This window comes from Argopecten irradians, chromosome 16, assembly GCF_041381155.1.
Source record: "Argopecten irradians isolate NY chromosome 16, Ai_NY, whole genome shotgun sequence".
NCBI lineage: Eukaryota > Metazoa > Mollusca > Bivalvia > Pectinida > Pectinidae > Argopecten > Argopecten irradians.
Window position 1 is genome coordinate 11,760,901 of NC_091149.1, and position 23,403 is coordinate 11,784,303.

At 34.9% G+C, this 23,403-nt stretch overlaps 1 protein-coding gene and 1 long non-coding RNA gene across 11 annotated transcripts in view; one reads left to right on the forward strand and one right to left on the reverse strand.

Annotated features, from left to right (window-relative positions):
• LOC138310960 (serine-rich adhesin for platelets-like) overlaps positions 1–22,438 on the forward strand; it is a 159,080-nt gene extending 136,642 nt beyond the window's left edge. For 9 of the 10 annotated variants that reach the window (XM_069252328.1, XM_069252327.1, XM_069252331.1 and 6 more), the window contains 10 exons: positions 7,139–7,229; positions 7,532–7,621; positions 9,344–9,514; positions 12,088–12,297; positions 12,854–12,967; positions 13,358–16,384; positions 16,798–16,890; positions 17,201–18,058; positions 18,419–18,533; positions 18,730–22,438. In XM_069252328.1, the coding sequence (XP_069108429.1) occupies positions 7,139–7,229; positions 7,532–7,621; positions 9,344–9,514; positions 12,088–12,297; positions 12,854–12,967; positions 13,358–16,384; positions 16,798–16,890; positions 17,201–18,058; positions 18,419–18,533; positions 18,730–19,679 (5,719 nt within the window). In that variant the 3' untranslated portion in view covers positions 19,680–22,438. Of the gene's footprint in view, positions 1–125; positions 150–7,138; positions 7,230–7,531; positions 7,622–9,343; positions 9,515–12,087; positions 12,298–12,853; positions 12,968–13,357; positions 16,385–16,797; positions 16,891–17,200; positions 18,059–18,418; positions 18,534–18,729 lie in introns of those variants that run through there. The other variant, XM_069252334.1, reaches the window with a different exon arrangement.
• Positions 1–22,794, reverse strand: part of LOC138310962 (uncharacterized) — a 58,999-nt gene extending 36,205 nt beyond the window's left edge. Inside the window, exon 1 of the long non-coding RNA XR_011206503.1 lies at positions 22,716–22,794. This is a non-coding gene — a long non-coding RNA (uncharacterized lncRNA). The remainder of the gene's footprint in view (positions 1–22,715) is intronic.
• Between the last annotated feature and the right edge of the window lie 609 nt (positions 22,795–23,403).

Consider the following 23,403-nt stretch of genomic DNA (forward strand, 5'->3'; position numbering starts at 1 on the left):
CAGGACCGTACGTGATTGTAGTAAAGTATGAAGGGATGGTGACATTGTTTATAGGTAGGCAGGTAAATATCTACCTTTATACAGGTAAATATGTCTACCTGTACTGATGATAGGCGTAGGAGGTGCAGACACTGATGTATGATGGCCAGGTGAGTTAAATACTGATTGAGTTTAAAATTGACAGAAAAAATGACAGGTATGTGTATCAAAATCACAGATCTAGCCAAGAAATGTCTGAAATAGTCATGAGTGATCAGTGAATCTTTGAATACGGTACATCAAGTACATATATATAGCTGGAATTTATTCTTAAAGATCATAGATGATTTTAGTGACATTTGTAGTACCACTGAAGTGTAAGGTTTAGGTGTAGGTTATTTAAATTGTTGATGAATTGAAATAAACTTAATAATTGTATCTTTTATTAATACTTCTTTTCCTGATTTTGAAGGTATATATAGAGGAAGATAATCTTATAATATAATATGAATTAATTGTAAGTGTGAAATTCTCACCAAAAATATATTTTTGTTTATCTCCATTTGAAACTTTAAAACTTTAGGAAACTGATTGTGGGAAGGACAAAAATTAAAAACCAAATGATGACATTCTGAGACTTTAGAGTAAAGTATCTATAGAAAAGGGTTGCTAAATGCATTGAATGTGGTACATACACATGTATACTTGTATCTGGTGTACATGTATATGATATATATATATGGTATACACCATACTTGACCCCTCATGTTTTATTGTTTAGAGGTTCTTACTCACTCACACTACAGACTACCTCCACATGTATAGCGATTTTAATGGCTACCGATCTTTGTCATGCTAAAATAAAATGATTTAGTTTCCATTGGCTCACAGTAGATCTGGTGTGACCACTGGTCTGTAGAATATCAAACCTTCTGGTGTGACCACTGGTCTGTAGAATATCAAAACTATCATAAACTGGACCTAGTAATTAATGGTTACTATCAGATATCAGATCAAGTTTCAAACTAAGGGGAGATAATTCAGAATAATTTAAGAGCTATTCATCATTTCATCTGAGAATGAAGGATGTGAATAAGAGATGACTACATGTAGGTTGGGAGGGGGAAGGTTTTGGAGGTTGGAAGGATAGATGATAATTGGGAGTGAGAAGATTTTGGGAAATGGAGGGGGAGGTAGGATGTGAATTAAACTAAAGGGAAGGTCAGATGTGGGTATAGTACCAATTAATATAAAGAAGGAATCTTTCATTTTACTGTGTTAATTATTGCCATCATACATGTAGACCCCCTCCCCTCTTAACACCCAAGGGAGGGTATAAAGTTTAGCTGTGCTACCTGACCACCGAGTGGCAATGAGATTCAGTATTTATATACTTGGTCTAGATGATTATAAATTCTCTATCCTCCTCCCCCCTATTTATTCACCCCAAGGAGGGTATAAAAAGTTTAGCATGCCACCCGACCACCCAGTGGCAGGGAGCTTCAGGGATTTATAAAGTTGGTCTAGGTGATTACAAATTCTCCATCTATAACCCTAGTTCCCCTTTGTCAAGTGGAAAGACTAGTACATATATATCATGTAGTTTTTAATTTAAACATGAAAAAATCTAAAGGCTAAGCAAGAAGTCATAAAAGCTGTTGCTGAGGGTATGTGGTGGCAAGGGCTCAACATACGGAAAAATGTAATTTTGTTTTTGATGATCAAAGAAAAAGTAGAATTATACTGCAACATAGGAGCTGTTCTTTTTTTTCCTGTGGCCTTAGCAAGTCTAAAGATGTAATCAGCGCGATTTCTCAGGGCAAAAATTAAAGAGGACTAATTTAATACTCAGAAGAATCAGCACTTCAAAGAAGTACTTGAACAAGTTATAAAATTCTTTGAATAATTAATTGAAGTTTAATTGAAATGTTGAGATTTCATCAGACCAGAGAGAGTATCGCAGACTTTTTTTTCTTTGAGAATATATATTTACTGGCACAAGATGCAACAGTTGTTTTACAGAGAAAGTCTTACAGCACTGCTGGGAAAACAGACTAAAAACATCAGCCGTCAATATCAAGGAACAAAAATATCCACGAAAGGTTAAAAATAAAATCTGACCTAATTCATGAGTCATTGTTAATTTCAAAAATGCTTTAGCCAAAATGAATGACTTGGATCTATGATAAAAAGCTCTCTGACAACCTTGATCAATCTATGTCCTTTGGGAGCTTGGCAGGGTTGGATTAAGGCACTATACTATAGCGTGTATCGTAATGTCAGTCTGATATGTTCAATAGCCACTGTATCACAAAATCACCTCGATTTCTCATTTAGTTGTCAGTAAACGTTTTATCAAATAATTTTTTTTGTTTGAATTGTTTATCTTTGTTGATAAACATTTCATTTATTTTTATGGATTTGATTTACTAGTTCACACCTTTAATTCCTCAATGAACTGGACCCAGTTTCATGAACTTTCCTTTAATTTAAGGAATTCCTTAACTTAAAATTCTCCATAGGAAAGCATTACAAAATTTAAGGAATGCTCCTTAACTTCAGATTTTTTCCTTAATTTGTGCAATGCTTTTCTATCGAGAAACTTAAGTTAAGGAATTCCTTAAAGTTAAGGAATGTTCATGAAACTGAACCATGTTCCAGTCTTAATTCTAAGCAACAAGAAAGTTCAAATGTAATCTTTAGGGGTCATTATATAAGTTACTACTTTAAATACAAATAGAAAGTGTTGCTTTATTTGGTATATCTGCCATTCTTTTCTGATGCTGACAAAGTGCAGAGATTCTTTCATATTTGTTTTTTGTAGGCGACACTTAAAATCGTTGAAGTTTAAGTCATCAGGTTCTTTAAGTGGTCGGGTCATGTGACACTGACTGATGGATCAGCCAATCAGTGTGGGTTGTAATGAGATTTCAGGCAATCAATAAAAAGTTGTTGAATTTTGGTGTCAACTTCCAGACAAAGGAACATAGATGACATGTAAAGTGCATGCTTGGATTCAATTTACACCAATTAAATACTGCCAGGGATGTTTCTCTACTGCAGTTAGGTGGAATCAACATTACATCAGAGAATTCAGCGACGCATTCGAAACATATTATAAAGCAAATAATAATATCAATATTGCCTCGACTATAAATTAAAAAACCTTCAAAATGTAAAAAATAATTTCAAATTCTACACAAATTATTTCATCTGAAAAACTAATTCTTATGTTAAAAATTTTCATTTTCTCGTATTGCAGTGTACATGCATGGTTTTTCAACCTTGACATATATGTCAAAGGTCAAAAGTTATTGTTTGGTCGCTTTCATAAACTTTCGAACCTAAAAGTATTTAAAATGTCTCAACACATTACCACATGCCCTCCACCTCTGGGTTGTGAGTTAATTTGAATCCCATGTGGGGCAGTTGCCAGGTACTGACTGTTCTGTGGTTTTTTCTCCGGGTACTCTGACTTTCCTTCACCATCAAACCTTAATCCTTATTACATGACCCTGGTTGTTAATAGGACACTAAACTAATACAACGCAACCAAAACCTCAAACCTAAAAACGACCATGAATAAATGAGTTACTTTCTGTGTTATGTAACCATTCCCATGTAATGGGAAGCAGGGGTTTACATATCCCTTAATCTCTGCATGTGTGGTTACCATGATCACATGGTTGTGTAGGCTATAAATCTGTAGTCAGATTACGTTAGCAGCCATCATTTAATTATAGTGTTATGGTCCGATGTGTGCTACTTCATTAAATGCAGATTAGTATACAAGGTCTGGTAGTTAAAAGGATATTCTCCACAAAGTCTAAAGTTTCCTGCTAATCCATGCCTTTTACAGCTCAATGTTTTAAAGATATTTAAAACCAAAGTCTCAAAATGTCTTTTTGTGGTTAATTCATGCTCATGACATGAAATAGATTTCTGTTTCTTGTCAGAGAAAGTCTACTTATCTGAAGCACTTGGTTGTATTTGCACTTTCCATGAATCTGTGTAGGAATATTTTTCATGAATCTCTGTATAGTAAAGTTTTGTACTGTTCAAGGAATCTATATATTAAAGTTATGGAATGTCTGAAATTTCTTAAATGTATCAATTTTGGGAAGTTCAGACATTTTGTTTTAAAAAATAAACCAGTAATTTTTTATTTTCATTTTTAAAGTGAAATCATGCCAGTAAAAATCTTTAAGGCAGAATCTTACAAAGGAGTTTGAAAACCGTATCATTTACCTGAATATTTCTACATTGAACGGTAGCGCTAGTTGCAGGGTTATACGGTTTATTTGAAATCTACACCATGCAGTCATGTAGTTTAAAACTTATAATAAATGTCAAATGTTTTATTAAGTTTTCATCTGCTCTTGGTTTTGTTTTCAGCAAAAAAAAAACACCACTTCTAAACTCACAAATTATTAAATTGAAACCAAATTGAAACCATGTGAAAGTTTCAGTAAGAAAGGCCAAGTGTGTAGCTCTGGGTACGATTTAATTTAGGCCTTTTTTACTACATAACAATGCCTCAAATGAAATGTAATAATCGTGGCTCCATATTAACATCTGTGTGGACTGTGTTTACTGAATGGGACTTAACAATAAGCAGATTTCTTCACACTTAAGGTGCTTTACGAGTGCAAACTATGAAAACAAATTGATATCTTAAAGAAAGGTTTTAAATCTGGATTTCAGTCATTGCCGTGCTTATGATGCAAACTTTAAAAACAAATTGATATTGTAGTGAATGGTTTTTAATTTGGATTTCAGTCATTGCCGTGCTTATAATACAAACTTTGAAAACAAAATTGATATTGTAGGGAATGGTTTTAAACATAACAATGCCTCAAATGAAATGTAATAATCGTGGCTCCATATTAACATCTGTGTGGACTGTGTTTACTGAATGGGACTTAACAATAAGCAGATTTCTTCACACTTAAGGTGCTTTACGAGTGCAAACTATGAAAACAAATTGATATCTTAAAGAAAGGTTTTAAATCTGGATTTCAGTCATTGCCGTGCTTATGATGCAAACTTTAAAAACAAATTGATATTGTAGTGAATGGTTTTTAATTTGGATTTCAGTCATTGCGTGCTTATAATACAAACTTTGAAAACAAAATTGATATTGTAGGGAATGGTTTTAAATCTGGATTTCACTCATTACTGATAAATAAGTACAGGGTTTTCTCCTAATGATAAATTAATGTAACAGTTCATCATCAGCCACCATGACCATGTTGTAGGAGTCAGGCCAAACAAATATGGCCTCATTTATGTTACACTCTTACATAAGGTGATGCAGGTAACTAGTTCCACCACAGTATATTCCGTATTTGCATATTATAGAGTTATCTGCCCTTGCGGGTAGGTATTAATTATGACGTCACATGTTTGCGAGCGTAACTACGTCATACTTTTCGGAGAAAACGATGTGAATTAATTGTGCCCTCAAATAATGACATCACAATGGATACCAAACCGCAAGGGAGTTAACTCTGTAATATACAAATACGGAATACCAGCCAGGGGTATGTCAGTATATACCAGGGGTATTTATCTCCAATGGTTGTAGAGAAGTTAAACAAGGTTCAATAAATGTTGGCTTCAAGTGATGTTATTGAACTATTGTTAAATATCTTTACTAAGGAATAAGTTAGGGAAATGGATACAAATTAGAAGCACTTTCAAGAAGTCTATGATGAAATATCAACGGCATTCTAATTCAAATCATTTATTTTTAATGAGAAAAAGAAACATAGCTTTTCTTTCATGATATCACAATATCAAAAGAGCTTAAGGTTTTGTTTTTACATGTTTATGTCTTTTTCAGATGCCATAATTAATTATATGAACTTTATGGGTACCAAGTTATTGTGCTAAGGTGATATATTCCTATATAGTATGTAATATACATAAATTATAAATCTCTCCTTCTGTATTGTTGACATTGTGGTATACTTTGTAGCCCTTTCTCCAACTGTACAAATACCTCAAGCAGCTGTACAAATTGTGGTCTACCTATTACAAATGGGATTTTAAGCCTTTTAAGTTCAGTAGTTGTTAAGACTTGTATTCATAATTTTTGGCATGGCAAATACATTTGCACTTTACTGGTTATTTGATAAGCACAAATTGTACAGTGTAAGTGTGCCTCGTATCTGTGTCTGATTCACGTGTGTCTATAATGTCCTAATGGGATATAGAAATGAAACACTTTAGATATGTGCTTGCCAATAGAAATTCCACGATTATCGTGATAACAACAGATTCATTTTCGGCTCAATGAACTGGATGCTGGCATTCATTGTCCTCTATCTACATATAGGCAAATTCCTTTTTCTTTACAATTTTCCTCCTCATTAAAAAGTAATAGAAAAATTACTGAGAATTCATTTTTAGTTTGCTTAAAACAGAGATTATAAGGTTTGCAAAATTACTGAGAATTCATTTTTAGTTTGCTTCTCAAAGAGAAGGGGGTCTATGAAATCACCCTGGCATCCGAGTGTCAGCATTTGTTAAGGTTTTGGTGGAAGTTGTGAGCAGTACCTAACAGCTGAGATTGACTTCTATATTTATATTGAATTGTTAGTGTTGTGATGTGTATGGGCAACCATTTTAAGGAGAAAGTGCTGGATTTTGAGAATTGCAATAGGGCTAATGGACAATAATGTCCCAGTATTATCAACCTATTGGTCTATATAAGCTACCAGTGGCGAGCTTTGCTGTTCTCAAACAGCTCTTTGTTTGATGAATTTACTTTTGGTTATTCATGTTACATAATTTTGTTTGTTTACATTTGTATTTACTGTAAACCAACTTTCTTTCGCTGCTACTAATTTTCTAGATTTCCATTTCAAAACAAGTTCATGAGGATTAACATTCATGGATTTAAACTTTCGCAGATTTATTTTGGTCAGGAAAGTATATTCCACACGAAAGAAATGTGATTTACAGTAACTTTTACCTCAAAGCTGGAGATGCTAAGAGACTCAAAAGAAGATATTTATATGTCAATTGTCAGTGAAGGTTGATTTTAGGTTGAGCAGGAACTTCAGCAGATAAATTTTGTTAATTGTTTTCAACCTTTGTCGTGAATATTAAACCTGATCATTGTGTTAATTTTGTTTACTTTTGTTGTGAACAGGATGGAAGAAACGGTGAGGAATATGATGCAGTACAAGTCTAAGATTGACCAGCTCAAGCAGGAAAAGTCGAGTCTGTCTGTTACGTATGAGGTAAGTCTGTAGCCTGTCTGTTACGTATGAGGTAAGGAAAAGCCAAATCTGTCTGTTACATATGAGGTAAGTCCATTGGGGCTGTAACATCATAAGTTAAAGGGCTATGAGTTTGTTCATATGAACGCTCTTGGCCTTCATTCAAGGTCACAGGGGTCAACTAGGCTATACTCTTCAATAACTCACTGTTTATACTTCAACTATATGTTGTATTGTCTAATTAATAGTCAAATGAGCATTAATTAAGGCCCATTTGGCTTTTTGTTTTGTTTCTTAAGTTACTGATTTTATTTTTTCTACAGAACAATATGCACAAGTACAGGAATCACATAAGTACACTGGAGAGGGAAAACATTATGCTCCTTAATGATGTCAAGCGCTTCGAATCCCAGGTGAGTCTGAATCTTTTTGAGTTTTGGAGACTTATAAATACTGTCTGTATGCTAAACACTTGATAGTATTATATCCTTCAGTAAACAAAGCAGAGGTATCTTATACTGGTTGTAGTTTTTAAAACTTCTTCAATATCAATAACTGATGTATAATCATTTATTCCGTCTTTGCATATTACAGAGTTAGCTCCCTTGCGGGTAGGTATCGATTGTTACGTCATTATTTTTTTAGTGCAATTCACATCGTTTTCTCCGAAATGTATGACGTTAGGCTCACAACCATGTGACGTCACAATCGATACCTACCCGCAAGGGTAGATAACATGCAAAAGCAGAAAAGGTTACACTTGGTGAGAGCATCTTCGAATCTGTAGGTCTGTGCGTAATAAACAAATATATAGAGAATACACGGTTAGTATCTTACATTACAAGGTTTATTTTGGTGCGAGACTTAGGAAAGCCGAGATGAGGAGGCTTTACCGAGTCATCTCGGCTTTCCGTGTCGAGCACCAAAATAAACCTTGTATTGTAAGATACTAATTAACCGTGTATTCTGTTTATCCTGCAACCATTATGGCATTCAAAACGAAAGCAAATTGACAGTTCCTTACTTTGTTTCGCTCGAAGCGAGACGCTTCTTTGATGCGGAGGTAAAGATTCATTCACTTAACTGAATGAGAGTGTACTCCTTTTTACTGCCGTGGAAAATAAATAAGCGCATTCACAAACAGTAACTGTAATTCTATTCATTGTGATATATCAATGAAAGGAAATGAAAATACTAAAATAACAATAAATACCCATTAAAGAATTACTTAACAATACATACCTTTGTCATGAGCCAAGAAAAACGACACCGCCATACGAGATTTTCGATATCGTAAAAATGACGTCATTTCGGTGAATGTGATGTCACGTTTTAGCGGGACTGAATGACGTTTCATTCACCAGAAGGTTCAAGTTCTGGGTCAAGTTAGAAAAAGTTCCGTCAGATATGGAACAAATTCACGTGATCGTATTGACGGATAAAGCATATCGTATTGACGTATAAAGCACAAGTTTATCCGGCAGTAGTTATCGGTCAGTATGTGGGACAGTTGCAGGATAAAATCATCTATATAGACAGTTAAAGAATTGAATTAATGACTGAGAATTGGTTCCTATTAACGATTATTCTCAATATCTTTTGGATTTATGAAGTCATAGACAAAAAATGAACAGACAGTCTTTTTCATAGACGCTTGGTGTCTATGAAGAATGTCCTTCCATATTTTGTTTCTAATTTAATTTTAATAATTCAGTAAGGTACTTTTTATTAAGTTTTACAAAAGAAATTCATTTGAAGCGCAATTGATATCTTATCCAATAGTTTAGTTTGGCCTAAGACTGTACTGCTTTAAAAATTTTCCTTGGAACGTTTTTTGTGTATAACGTTATAATTAATACTCAGCCTACAATTCTTTTGGTCTATGAAAAAATAATCTCAATCTTCTAACCAATAGAAATGAGTGTAACATATCAAATTAAATTATTTTTAGATAAACACATTGATCATACATTTACTTCTGAGAAAAATTACTTGTAAGGAGTTGTCAATATTTCTATCAGTGGCTTTGAAGATATTGCAAAACATCTTTTGTGAGTCGTATGTAAAATTGATTCAGTAATTTTAATTATAATGAGAACTTTTCTAATTTAATCATTTCATTTCTATTGTATCAGCCAATCAGTGGGAAGACTGATGATCGTACGAAACTCTTACTTGGTCGACTCAAAATATTGGAATCGGAAAACTCAGCGTTAGTGATGGAGAACGAGCAGCAACGACAGCAGTATGAGAAATGTCTGGATGAAATAGCCAATCAAGTCGTCCAAGCCTTATTAGCTCAAAAGGTCAGAGTTCATTTCTATAGTGTAGTCAAAACTGTCTGAGCGACCTCCTGTATGTAAGCGTCTCCTTCTTGTGTGACCTAACTTAAGACCCCCCCAACATAATTTGCTAAATAATTGGTCTGTTTTCAGCGACTCCCTGTCTTATGTGACCTTACTTGAGACCTCAACAACATAATTTGCTAAATAATGGGTCTGATTTCAGTGACTCCCTGTCTTACGTGACAAGCGACGGTGTTTTCACAACCCACAATTATAAAAAGTCTGTCTTGAGCGATTTTTCATTTGCATGGGGCCATTAGGATTGATAAAGAGGTGTGAACATCAAACTAAACATTGACTGTTGACTACGATAAGAGTACATTACTGTGTAACCAGTTTTGACGGATCATGAAAAATAATTTTTTCCCACAATATTTTGCTTCAAAACTATTGGTCCCTTGGAAAGTCACATAAGACAGTCTCAACTGTAGTCATGTATACTTAGAACATAGTTCAAAAACCAATCGACTGATATCAACAGTTTATTGTAGATGTGCAAAAGAATTTTGAAATTTTCCTGGGAGATTCAAGGGGGCCATATGATGACGCTATAGTGGTCGAAATTAAAAAAATGTCACTTTTCTGGTTCATTTTAGAAAGCAGCAATGTGCCACCATATACAAACTGGATAAACATTAACATCAAAGTGAAAATGTGAAACGGTCTACCGACTATATTCACTCCTGGCTGTAGTACATAATACATTTCAAACTTTCTGTATTGATCTTAAAATTATAGTAACAGGATCATGCTAAGATGAACACCCTGATTAATTCCTTATGGTTACACATCACATATAGAAACTTGGTGAGAAAATCAGATGACGGTTTCCAGCCAATCAAATTATTCTATTTGGCACATATTGATTGGTTATTTGACCAATCAGATTGTAGCTTTATTATTCAATTTATTTATTTCTGGCATCTTTTGGAGGGGAAATTGTTCAGATATAATCTAACTAATCAAATATTCTGTTTCATATAAGTGATGGCCATCAAGCAATAATGTTAGCTTCGTGCTGATTGGATATTTGATATCTTGTGACAGAAACTAACTGTTGAATAGCCAACTGTTGATTATAGAAGATATTTTCTGGAGTGCTTTCTTTTTTATCTACCTTTGGGAATAATTATTTTAACTCGTAAATATCATGATAAACCGATCCAGACATGAGTAAATGGCAAATGAATGAATTAAAATGTAATGTAATGCATTTGTAAGTTATAGATCCATTGACTGTAGATTTTGTTGAAAATTTGGCAATATATTTATTATTTTGTCACATGCATCACTGAGCAAACTAGAATACAACCCCAGATGTAAAGGAATCCCCAGTGATTCATCATGATGATCCACTTGGTGATCCTGATCGCTGTTGTCCCTAGTGATAGTTGGCCAGTACTACTAGTTATGATTCAACGTCTAGTGTTTCATCAACACAGAATCCTCTCTTGTTTCTGTTCTCAAGGATCATCTACCTTTACATTCATGTTTCTGATCTGTTTTGCATGATAAAATATAATCAAACCTGTCGATAAACATGGTCTATATAACCAAGTAGTCTTTATACACAGGTCAAATTATGTTGATATTGACCATTTGGGACTCTGATAAATTGGTGATGTTAAGTAGGTGGTCTTTATACAGAGGTGGTCTTTATACAGAGATGGTCACTAAGGCAGGTTTAAGTGTGTGTTAAATTTAAAGGTGTTAAAAAACCATACAATACCTGTATAATAATGTATCAAATTTAAGGGTTTTTCAAAGTAATGTCATTCAATACCTGTATAATAATGTATCAAATTTAAAGGTATTCAAAGTAATATCATACAATACCTGTATAATAATGTATCAAATTTAGAGGTATTCAAAATCATACAATACCTGAATAATAATGTATTAATTTAAAGGTATTCAAAGTAATATCATATAATACCTGTATAATAATGTATCAAATTTAGAGGTATTCAAAATCATACAATACCTGAATAATAATGTATTAATTCAAAGGTATTCAAAGTAATATCATACAATACCTGTATAATAATGTATCAAATTTAAAGGTATTCAAAGTAATATCATACAATACCTGTATAATAATGTATCAAATTTAAAGGTATTCAAAGTAATATCATACAATACCTGTATAATAATGTATCAAATTTAAAGGTATTCAAAGTAATATCATACAAAACCTGTATAATAATGTATCAAATTTAAAGGTATTCAAAGTAATATCATACAATACCTGTATAATAATGTATCAAATTTAAAGGTATTCAAAGTAATATCATACAATACCTGTATAATAATGTATCAAATTTAAAGGTATTAAAGTAATATCATACAATACCTGTATAATAATGTATTAATTTAAAGGTATATAATGTATTTATGTCATACAATACCTGTATATAATGTATTAATTTAAAGGTATATAATGTATTTATGTCATACAATACCTGTATAATGATTTATCATAAATTAATAATGGTATTATAGAATTCTGATTATAAAGTGGTACTGTATTACAGACCTTACGGGAGGAATGTCTAAAGCTACAGGGGAGAGTACAGGACCTTGAATACCAGAATCATGAACTCAACAGCTTATTCCAAGAGAAGCTTAAATATGACCCTGCCATTCAAGATTCTGTACTGCCCAGTGTTTCCATGACAACAGTGAGTGAGGCAGCCACCCAGGAACAAATGACGACGACAGCCATGTCCCTAACTCAGACTATGGTAAGACTCTTCAGGAACCATGATAAGCTTATTCCAAGTTTGTAGTGAAAAGGGGTCTAAAGTGTTTTATTTACTATTAAACTTGAAAAGTATACTCACACAATAAACCTGTTCTTTTGATAATAATTGCACTGACTTGAATTTCCAAATTATTGATAACTTGATACCTAAGCCCAAAAAGTTGTAACCCTAAACCTAACCTCAAGGTCAAAGGCTTTAATAACCTACAAACTAGAAGGATAATACTGCAATTAGTATGACTTTTACTGCAGTCTCTCAAAGAGTAAGCACACACACTACATGCTACTTACTATATAAAGGGGAGATCAACCTCAAAAGGATGTTATGCCAATCCATCTAACCAAGAGGCCAAATGTATTTCAAACGTTTAAATTTACCAAGACGCTGTTATCAGTCATTCACTTTATGAACATTAAAAGAGAGAGACATACATGTATATAGCCAAAGTTATCTATACTTTTCAAGTATACACGGTAGGTTGACCCAGTATTCATCACTTCCGCTATGTTTTAATATTGATATTTATATCTTTCAGCACTTGTCCCCGATGTCCCAGTACGTCCTGCAGACGAAGGTGGCCCAGAAGTGTCTTGGCCAGTATATGCCAGGGGAGAGCACTGACTCTCTACGCAGCATATGTAGTAATTATGTACGTATAGGTTTGTTACATTAAAACTTTTTTGTCTGCTGTGACCCTAGTGTAATTTACATCTTGACTATATATGAATTTATCTATAAAGATGATTTATCTTAATGGTTGTTAATAAAACTATCTAACCAGAAGTCTTGATTTCCACACCTCATTTTATTCCTTGTAGATATTGCAGACATTGTAACACATACATGTAGCATGTAACCATTCCTTGAGTTTAGTACATTTCCCATTGCTATATAAGCGTTATTAAACACAGTTATAAATAAGTAGTTTCATTGTGGTTTATTTTCCCCTTCATATGAATTAATTGCAGTTACCGAAAACTGATTTTGATACAATATAAAATATATTATTTACGAAAATGTTTGCTTTCTTTTTGTACAGACCTGCGATGACAGTCTAGGGAAACCACAAATGAGTTTACCAGTCTGGGCTACAGATCAAAGTGCTCCAACAAAGAAACACCCGGGTGTTCACTCTTCTACTTCAACCAGTGTACCTCCATGTGGAGAACAAAACAACGAATTAAACTGTAGAATGAAAATAGAAACTGAGTTCCCTGCGAATAATTCCAGTCCGAAAATGAAACATGTGAATATAATGGAACGAGCCAATCAAAAACGACAACGAAGTTCCTCAACGTCCTCGCTACACTCAAATTCTAGATCAGCCAAAACTAGGTCAACATCGTCACTAAATAAGAGCAAATTGGCGGTGTCCAGTGGGTCAAAATCCTCCCTTTCCGGGAGTCAGCGTGAACTGTGTCTTCAGAATGAAGCAATGTCTGGTAAACGTAGTGTATCGCACCCGGACCATATAGACAAAGGTGTGGTGGGGAATCCACAGGCCTCTCAAAAATCTGTCCGAAATCAACAACCTGGAGGAATATCTGGGAAATTTAGTCACTTCCAACATAGAGAAAGGTCTTCCTCAGCTTCATCTATACCTATCAAAAGGGGAAGTAACTCAGGGTGTGGGAAAAAGACCATTACTCCGGTGCCTTCTAACTCAAAACTTCCCTTCAAATCTCAGGAACCAAGTGATAATTTATTAAAAAGCAAGAAATTCTCAGACAATGTGAAATCAAGTAGTTGTGGCAAAGTTCAAGGTCATAGGATCAGGAAGGAAATGGATCAAAAGGCAATGACCTCGAGTTCTGGGGCTGAGGTCAAAGACAGGATGGCAGTTCTTCGCCAAACGTTTGGCAGTCCTCCTCGAGTACCACTTCTACCCAATGGCCAATATTTCTATGATTATAGTGATGAAGACAGTGATTTTAATCGCCCCGTGTCGGCAGATTTCAGCAATACCTCAACGATTTCATTAAATGAAATCTTGGACCATAGTGATGACACGGATACATTACTCGAGGAAGATTTCACGACAGAAAACTTTGCTTTTTTTGAATCGCCTTCTTTTGTGAAAAAACACCATAGACAGTATGATCGGCAAAAGTCCAGGGCCGATTCCAAAATAATAGAAATCCAAGAGAAAGAAATCGCTGGTGCAAGATTACACGGAAAACCTGATATAATACAGGACACGGAGAATAGTGAACTTCAGAACCAAGGGAAATGCCCAAGAAGTCCTTACATTCCAAAGAAACGAAATTCTTTGCAGCATAGTAAACGGAAACAAAGTAATCAGCGTCCTAGTTCTCTTATACTCGCTCCCCGGGAAAAACAGTTCATGCACCAAAGATATAGTTCTTCCTCCTCTAGTTTAGAGAGTTCGGATAGTGATGAAAACTGGTCCCCGAGGTTTGCTAGAAAGTATCATCAAATGAAACAAGGTAGAGCGAAACCAAGAACTCAGGTAAAGCAGTCATCCTCGGAAAGTACTCCCTCGCCTCCAATCACCTCTTCGAGACATGTACCCACAGGTGAGATCACCTTAGATAATATGAAAACTGTACATACTGAATACATATCTCCAGAAAGACCTCCCGTGGTGATGACCAGTTCATCAGAAACTGTTCCACATCTGACGAATTCTCTTACAAAGAGAAAGGGACCACCTCCACCCATTCCTAGTAAACCCTCAACAGGTCGACGGTCACCTGGAATTCGAATGGGCACGCAATCACCTGGATTCCGACACAACAAGAAGGAAACAACAGTATTACAGGATTTGAAAGATATACTGCCGAAATCTCAGGAGATTAAACCAGATTCCTACCAATCGCAACACGTGGAATATACAACTAGTGCTACAGAACCCCAAATAGAGGTTCAAATGAATCAGAAAATCATGGTGTCGGCTGAGTTGAGTTTTGATAAAGCTGAAAAAGTAGAGAGGTCAGGTAGTAAAGACGATGGTTACTCCACAATGTCAAGTGACATACAACCAGAAGCAATGGAAAAATTCAATGATACGTCAATTCAGAATAAAGATACCGCTGTGAAGAAGGAGAGCCCTGTGAAGGTAGAGGAGGCTTTACCTGCCCCAGCAGTAAAGGTAAATAAGACAGATTTGACCTCTGACCTTGATTCGGCAATGGATAGTTCAACACATAGTACAGAAATGAGAAATTCCACCCACAGTCTTTCGTCACAGAATTCAAACTCCAGTGAGGATCGTGCGGCGGTTTGTGGCTCTTTGGGAAGAGTCAAAGCTATGAAAATCTTATTCGAGGCTGAAAATCAAAAACAAAATGACAACAAATTGATGAAATTTCCACTGAGAAAATCGCCGTCTATGGACAGTAAACTCGGCGGAGGCAATAAGGACATGCAAGAACGGAGAATTCTGAATCGTAGATCTCTGGGTGATGATTTCAAAATGTTTGTCCCGGAGATACATCACAATCACTGGACCGTGGACACCAATAAAGTGCACTCCGAGGAGACAACTGTGGAGTCAACAAGGACTACCACTGATATGAATATTCCTGGGTTGGAAGTCGAGGAGGAGCACAAAGATGAACGAAGTTCTCTTCCTTCACTTCCTGTTTTCCATCATGTCCAAACACTCAATATCAGCGAGGAGAACTTTCTCTCTGATATTCCAGAGGAGAAAGATGAGTGGGAAGCTTCGACAAACTCTTGTGATAAGCTGTTAGAAGATTCGCTTCGAAATTTACAGTCATCAACAAAATACTATGCCCACCTTCAGCTTCTTCAGACGTTTAGTGTAAAACGGTATTGGTGCTCCACTGAGGGATTGGCAAGAGTTCTTTCCGATAGTGATCTTTCTTCACTTCCAAAGATCAGGGACACTAGTCTTTTCGACGACCTTATTGTTGATACCAAGGTCACAAAGCCCCTGGAGAGGTCGGCGTCCTTATCCGACATGCACACAAAGCAAGCGGAAATTGTTTCTAAGATGAAGGTTATCCCCAAACTCAGAAAGAGGTTATTGAAGAATGAAGGTCAAGAGAAAGATGTCATGAAAAGGCAGATTCTCCAACAGGTAAAAACTGAGGCATGGAGACCCATTACTATTCATGTGATGTATCACTAACATATTTTAAACATATACCATAAGCTAGTTGGTCCCAACTCTGCAGGGCTTGATACCTTATAGGCGGTTATGTACAGGGATCAAGGTTTTCGTAATTTTACAAAAAAAAACAAGTAAATCAAATTTTAACATTTTTAAATTTTTGCGATTTGGCTGTCAGTATCAATGAGATTCGATAATATCTCAACATTTCGCATATTGTGGCGTTTTATAGTGGGTTACAATTCACTGAATTAAAAAAAATCCAAATCATCATTTAGAATTGCGTAGTTTTTTTTTCTTTATGTATGTCAAAAGTGGTTTTAATAGCATTTATTATTATAGTTTTATTCATAAACTTACTAATGTAAATTTAATCACAGCTGGCGCACGAAGTTGAGAGCGAATCTGATGGGGACAACGCTGTGCAGTTCCACTCACTTCTGATACAAAATCACGTACGGAGCTCACAGCAGGTATGGAAATGAACTTTCAGTCAATAGAAAATATGTTTCATCTATGATCATTGAAATGAACGGAACGTACCCTGATTCAATGTGTAAATGGTTCCGCCTCTATAAAATGTGTTTTCATAATATAAGGGAGACAATCCTCACTCGGGAATAATCCTTTCTATAATGTTCACAATTTGCCGAAATTTTCCTTTATAGTATATGCATGATGACGAACGGTTTTTAAAATGACAAACTAATTAAAATACAGATCATGTATTTACTATTTCTTACATTGAGGTGTTTTCCTAAAATCTGCTTTTGAATTTTGCAGGTAACTCAGTCAAAAGTAAATGATAATGAATCCCGTATCCATCTACCGACAAATTCAAGTTCTGATAGGGTGTCGTTAGAACCGTTAATACTGCCCTCTGGCGAGGAAATTATTGATGATCAGGGGACACAATTCGGTAGCAAGGAGACCAGCCCAGCACCTGATATTGAGCAACAAGGAAAATTTCGTAGTGATTATTATAGTCTTTGTAACGTGGGATCAAATCGAAGTTTGTTGTCGAGTGGAAATGAAGGCGATTTAGACATCCCAACAATTAGTGAACCGATCCCACATACATGTCAAAATGGCGACACAAAAAATTGTGAACAGTGCTGTATCCATGGAAATAATCAGGAGTTTGACGAGATTTCAAGACAGCTTGAAAGTTTGTCTAAGACCGTTAATGCTTTACATCAAAGCTTGACCAGTCTCAACAGTTGTGATACCGATAAAGATTCAAATGAAGATCATTCTGAGTTGTTTACGTCACAAGCTGAAGATTATAAAGACACTGAGGGCTACCAGTGGGTGGAGGATGAGTTCTATCTCACGCCATGCGGCGGCGAACTCATCATGGGAAACTCACCATTCTCTGAAACTGGTGCATGTTGTGATTGGGTGAATGAATATGCAGACGACACTTCCTGTAATGACGAATTTGAGTTTTATGGGAATTTTGTGTCTGATGATGTCGGAGTATTTAACAAAGATAAGACTGTATGTCCTCCAATCACTGAGGAGAAGGAAATACCAGCGCCCCCGTCTGGGTTAAAGGGAGTTAACTCACCCAAAGTCAGAAGACCAGCTAAATTATTGGAGCGAACACAATCTGAAAACTTGGGTGTGCTTGATCCACAGGTACGAATTATTAGGACAGCAATGTGTTTATGTGCATAAAATAGATTCAATAATCGATAAACCATTCTTCTAGAAACTATCCTATGCATATGCTATCTATTTAATCTAGTTCTTCTCATATGAATCACCACTATACTTTGTTTAATTAGTTTGGTACTAACATACATGTGTATAGCTATAGGGTTCTTAATTTCTTATTGAAAGGAAACAAGTTTGGTTTTATTTTTCTTGTCATATTTTGAGATAGCAGTTTGCATTTGTTTATGATTTCCCTGACTTATTTAAGAGAACAAAGTATTAATATAAAAACCCATAATGTTTGATAAGATGATTTAGTTGAGCTATTTTGTTAATTTCCAGACTCGGGCAGCCATGTTGGATTCAATGGTGGAGCTGAGTGGTGGAAGTATGGACAGCTTAGATGACAATATTGGTGTGGACCATGTCATGTGTTCACGGCTCATCGGCAGGGGAGGTAATCTCATCTCATTCTTTAATCATTAGTAAGATACCAAAGCTGTCTACAGGAGTCGAAGTTCAGATACTGTAGCCATTTTAATATTTGGTTTCAAAAATTCCGGATTAAATGAAAATGTTTCAATTTAGAGATTTCTATTTTTATGTATTGTTTATTTTAATCGATTTAATTGATATATTATTGCTTGTTTCAGATAAAATAGAAGCACTTAGGTCCCCTACCAAGGTTAATCGCCCTGCCTTGGATTTATCCAAATTCTTTCTCCGATTTGGTGACAAGGAAATGGAGGCTATGGCTGCTTTTGATTTTCTAAATGATATGACACCTTCTCCTAAGCCGCATCAGCCTCAACCAACCGGCGAATTAAAGGACTTGTCTCAGGAAAATCAGCCGCCCACTGAACCAGCTACATCTCCTGAACGACCTCAGAAACCACTTATGACGATCCCTCAGTCTGTACAGTCAACGAAATCTAGTGCTGATCCGAAAGACGCTCAATCCATGACAAAGCCAAAACCAGGAACAAAGCAAACACAGGGATCATCGGGAAGGGTAACTCCTGCACTTAAACAGGCTCAGAGATTCGCCGCGGGATCACCAACTGCTATCGCCATGCATTCACACAAAAATGAGGCAAAATCTGCTCACAAACTGGACAATGGAGCTGACATAAGTTCCGTTAAACAGGGCACTGCTTTAGGGTCCTGTGGTGCTCAAAAACATACAATGGGATTGATCGTCCACAAACCTGTGTCTTCGTCCCAGCAACAACATCAGGAAGCAACTACCAAAGTGCCTGTCGTCACCGACGCCAAAACCAGCCATCAAAAAGCCGACGGTTCAAAGTCGCATGGTCCTGACAAGTGTCAATCAGGGACCAATGCTAGTGCTTCTCCAAAGCCTTCCCGTATGGGTTTCTTTAGGCGGAAAAACACTAGTGCTGAAAAGAAGACAAATATTGACGAAAAGTCAACAAAAGCTCCTAAGAAATTGTCTCAGAACTCGAAAGAGAAAGAAAAGGACAAATCTAAGATTCCAAAAGCTGTAAAGCAGGACCAGACTAAACCAGTCCGTCGATTTTTACGGTCCAGTGGAAAATCATCATCCGTTACCAATGTTTCTTCCGCCTCGAGTCATAAATAAACAAGAGGCAACTCTAGGGTCCAAGGGCAATAACTAGGGCAGGGATCGACAAAAAATAATCAGGAAAATTTCGTTCATTTCGTTCAAGATATTCATTACATTTTATTTCACTCAATAATGTGTATCAATACTCATGTAAAGACGCCATGAACTCAGATAGATTTATGGTTGTTATCTGTGAAACAAAAAAAAATGACCAGCATAATTATGTTATCAGCCTTAATTGGTCCATCAAGGATGTTTTATTTTGAGTTTATCCTTCCATTGTTTTCTTTCGTGTAAGCAATTTTAATGTCCCATCTAAAGAACTGCGGTTTCATTAATTTTGTAACTACTTCAATTTTTTCGTAATTGGAAAAAATATGGAAGGATTGATCCTAGATGGAGCACAAGGAATTTGAATTGGATTTGAACTGCATAGTAATTTGAATTGTTCAAATACAAATTCACTACTTATTTAAGTACTGAATGAGATCAATGATTTACGAAGAGAAAATACACACATTTGTAGAAACGGAATGCAATGTATTATTGTTTAAAGAAAAATGTATTTCTGAAGAACAATCGAATAATTAACGAACATCACATTGTACAATCATGACATTGTCATCATTTTATCATGTTCATATTTTCATGACAGAAAGGTTGTGTGGTGACAAGAGTTCTGTATGTTAATCATGTTAAGTGGTGTATACTAATAAGTATAGATACATGTTTTATAAAACCACTAATATTTTACCAAAAAACGAAACATATTCATCTTGTGCCATGTTTGAAAAATGGGTATCAGTTTTGTACGACACATTTTTAAGAAGCATTTTTATATACCTACATATCTACAGTACATCAGTTTTGTAACATTTTTTGAGGAACCTTTTTGCAATCTATGCAAGATATCATTTTCAGAAACCATTTTAAGACTTTGTCCATTATATAACCATTCCTTTGCCAAGCATTATCATAGAACATTTGTTTCATCAATAACTATAACAGGAGACGAATTTACATATTGGTGCGGACATTCATTTCATTGGTTCCAGGTGTACAGATTGTATGTTTTGTAGTATGAATGAAAACAAATCAGCGTTTTTGACTGAGAAATTTGATATAAAAAACGGTTTATAACCAGAAAGCACTATTCTAAGTTGTACATGTTGTAGTTTTAAATAATTATCAATCACTACGCTGGATTTCTTATTGAGGTGCCGAATATTTGATTATTTTATTACAAACTGAAAAACTAAAAATGCATGTACTTTAACTACATAGGAATTGTGCAACCCCCAGATTTATAGCATGCATGTATAGGAACCATCGACATATAATAATGAAAAAAAATATGGATGTGTTTATATAAATGTGTGTAAATATCTATCTTGATGTTGTGTGACCAAACATAAATTATTTACTGTCCTAGAACACATTACCTCCTCTATTTCTTACACAGGATATTGTATGCAATTTTAAGTTTAAAACAAAGGAACAATTTCCATAAAAGATTAAAGGAAATTTGTATAATATACATAAGATGAAATATAAGAATTTTTAGTAATCATTTCAGTACTCGGTAGCTTTGATGTTAATGAATTAACTTGCATTGGTAAACACATTTTTATAGAACATTTTACAAAATCATTTTTACTGGAGGGATGATTAGGAATACAATGTATTTTCTATCGTTGACGGAAAATAAATCATAATTCATATTTTCTAATAATGTGAAAAGTGAGATTATATTGTTTCTGGATTTGTTCTGCAATATTATGATGTAATGTGAGAAGGAAAATAATTGTCATTAGAAAACAAAACTTTGTAAAATATTGTAGAAAGGAAAGTCATATTGACTATGTCAATCTTATTAGAGGGAGATAATTTTGCTTTATTGAACTTTGTTGATTAAAGAAAATTAATAACATGTAGCGTATTGAAGGAAACTTAATTATTGTATTGAAGGAAATGTAATTAGCGTATTGAAGAAAATTTAATTGTCCTGGTATGTCTACAATTTTACTCGGTATGCGAATTTCTCGATTTGAGTGTATAAGAGAAATACATAATATCAGGTGTATAATTGTATATCAATATAGGTATATCTATGGTAGTTGTTTTAATGAGAATGTCTGTGATGAGTCTGTCTGTCTCTAACATTATTATTTACACTATCCATGTTACAGGAGATATCTTATTTATTGTGTATTTAAAGTGTTTAGAGGTTTCCTTGTGGGTATAGCTAAGTATAGAACTATTTATAGAATTACATTTATATTATTGGTATACTCATAGGATTGGTCGTCTGTTCTGAATTTGAAACTAATGCTTCCTATCCTCTTATCCTCGGTTTAAGAACAAAATACGGAAACTCTTTTTTATCTTTTAAAATTTTTTATGACGTGTGAACTCAGTTCACCGTCAACTATATGACATCCATTCCGATTTACCAGAGTTACTTCCCTTTGTTCCACTGTGTACAACGGAGTTAGACCAAGGGAAGTAACTCTGGTAGATCCGAATGAATTTGCTCGACCTATCCTGTGACGATATCAGTAATTAATCATATAACAACCTGAGGTCAGTAACCATTATATTATATCAGATGTAGTCTGTCGTACTGGAATTTTGTGTGATATTGTTTGTCATATGAGGATAAACGTGTGTATTTGTACGCATGCGTAGCTATATTTATACTGTTGCCATGAAAACCTTTGTGTAAACCCCCAAAACGAATACCAGAAAATAATAAAACTGAATGAAGGAACCAGTATGTTTTAATTGGTCTTTTATTTTCCCCGGAAATACTTGTACTAATTGGTTTATATATATAATTATCAGATCATGAAGGAGTGTACCATTTCACTCACCTCTCAAATTATTTCTTACCCTACAAACTTAATAAAACCTTTAACTGAAAATGACAACTTTATGATAGTGAATGATCTGATATTTTCAAATTGATGTGGTTCATGAGCTGTAAGGTAATCTATCCCAAATATTAGCAAAATATACAATTGTTTTGACGTTAAATGTAATATCACTTACCTTTCTTCTGTAACTGTTCTTTGATGTGGGTGGATTTCTAGGAAAATGGGGCGATACTTTATGTTCAACCACCAAAAACTAAAACAAAATTGTACAACATAAAAATATATAGTCACCAAATTATATATAGATGTACGTACGTCTCTCCTGTCATTTGGATCTGGAATATACAAACTAGGAGCCAGGTGCATATGGGCTTGTAATAGTCAAATGTCTCTTGGAAGGTTGACATGCTTTAGGTTAATAAATCTTCCTGTCTCCTCTCGACCAGGACAATAGATGTACGAACGATGTTTACATTATTCTAATATCTCATATTTCGAAGAAAACATATCTACATTTGTATCCTACTATAACTACGGAAACTTAATTCTGTTAGTAACTTCTACAATTACACACTATATCAAGTTAGTTGAGAGATGTTACAAGTTTGTTCATTAAAAGTGAGTAGAACAAGTTTACCTAGTGTAGAATCCATGTGAACCTCGAAGGCAAACAATAAAAAGACCACACATGACAGTTGGTCACGTCAGTACCGTTAACTGGTGGAGTTTTGTTGGTGTGTATAAATTAGACGTTTTTCTGTATTCTGTAAATGGCGTATATCTGAATGAAAGATAAAAGAAATCTGAGGATTTACTAGTTTCACCAATCCTTTTGTTGCATACATTGTCAATTGCGTGTTGAT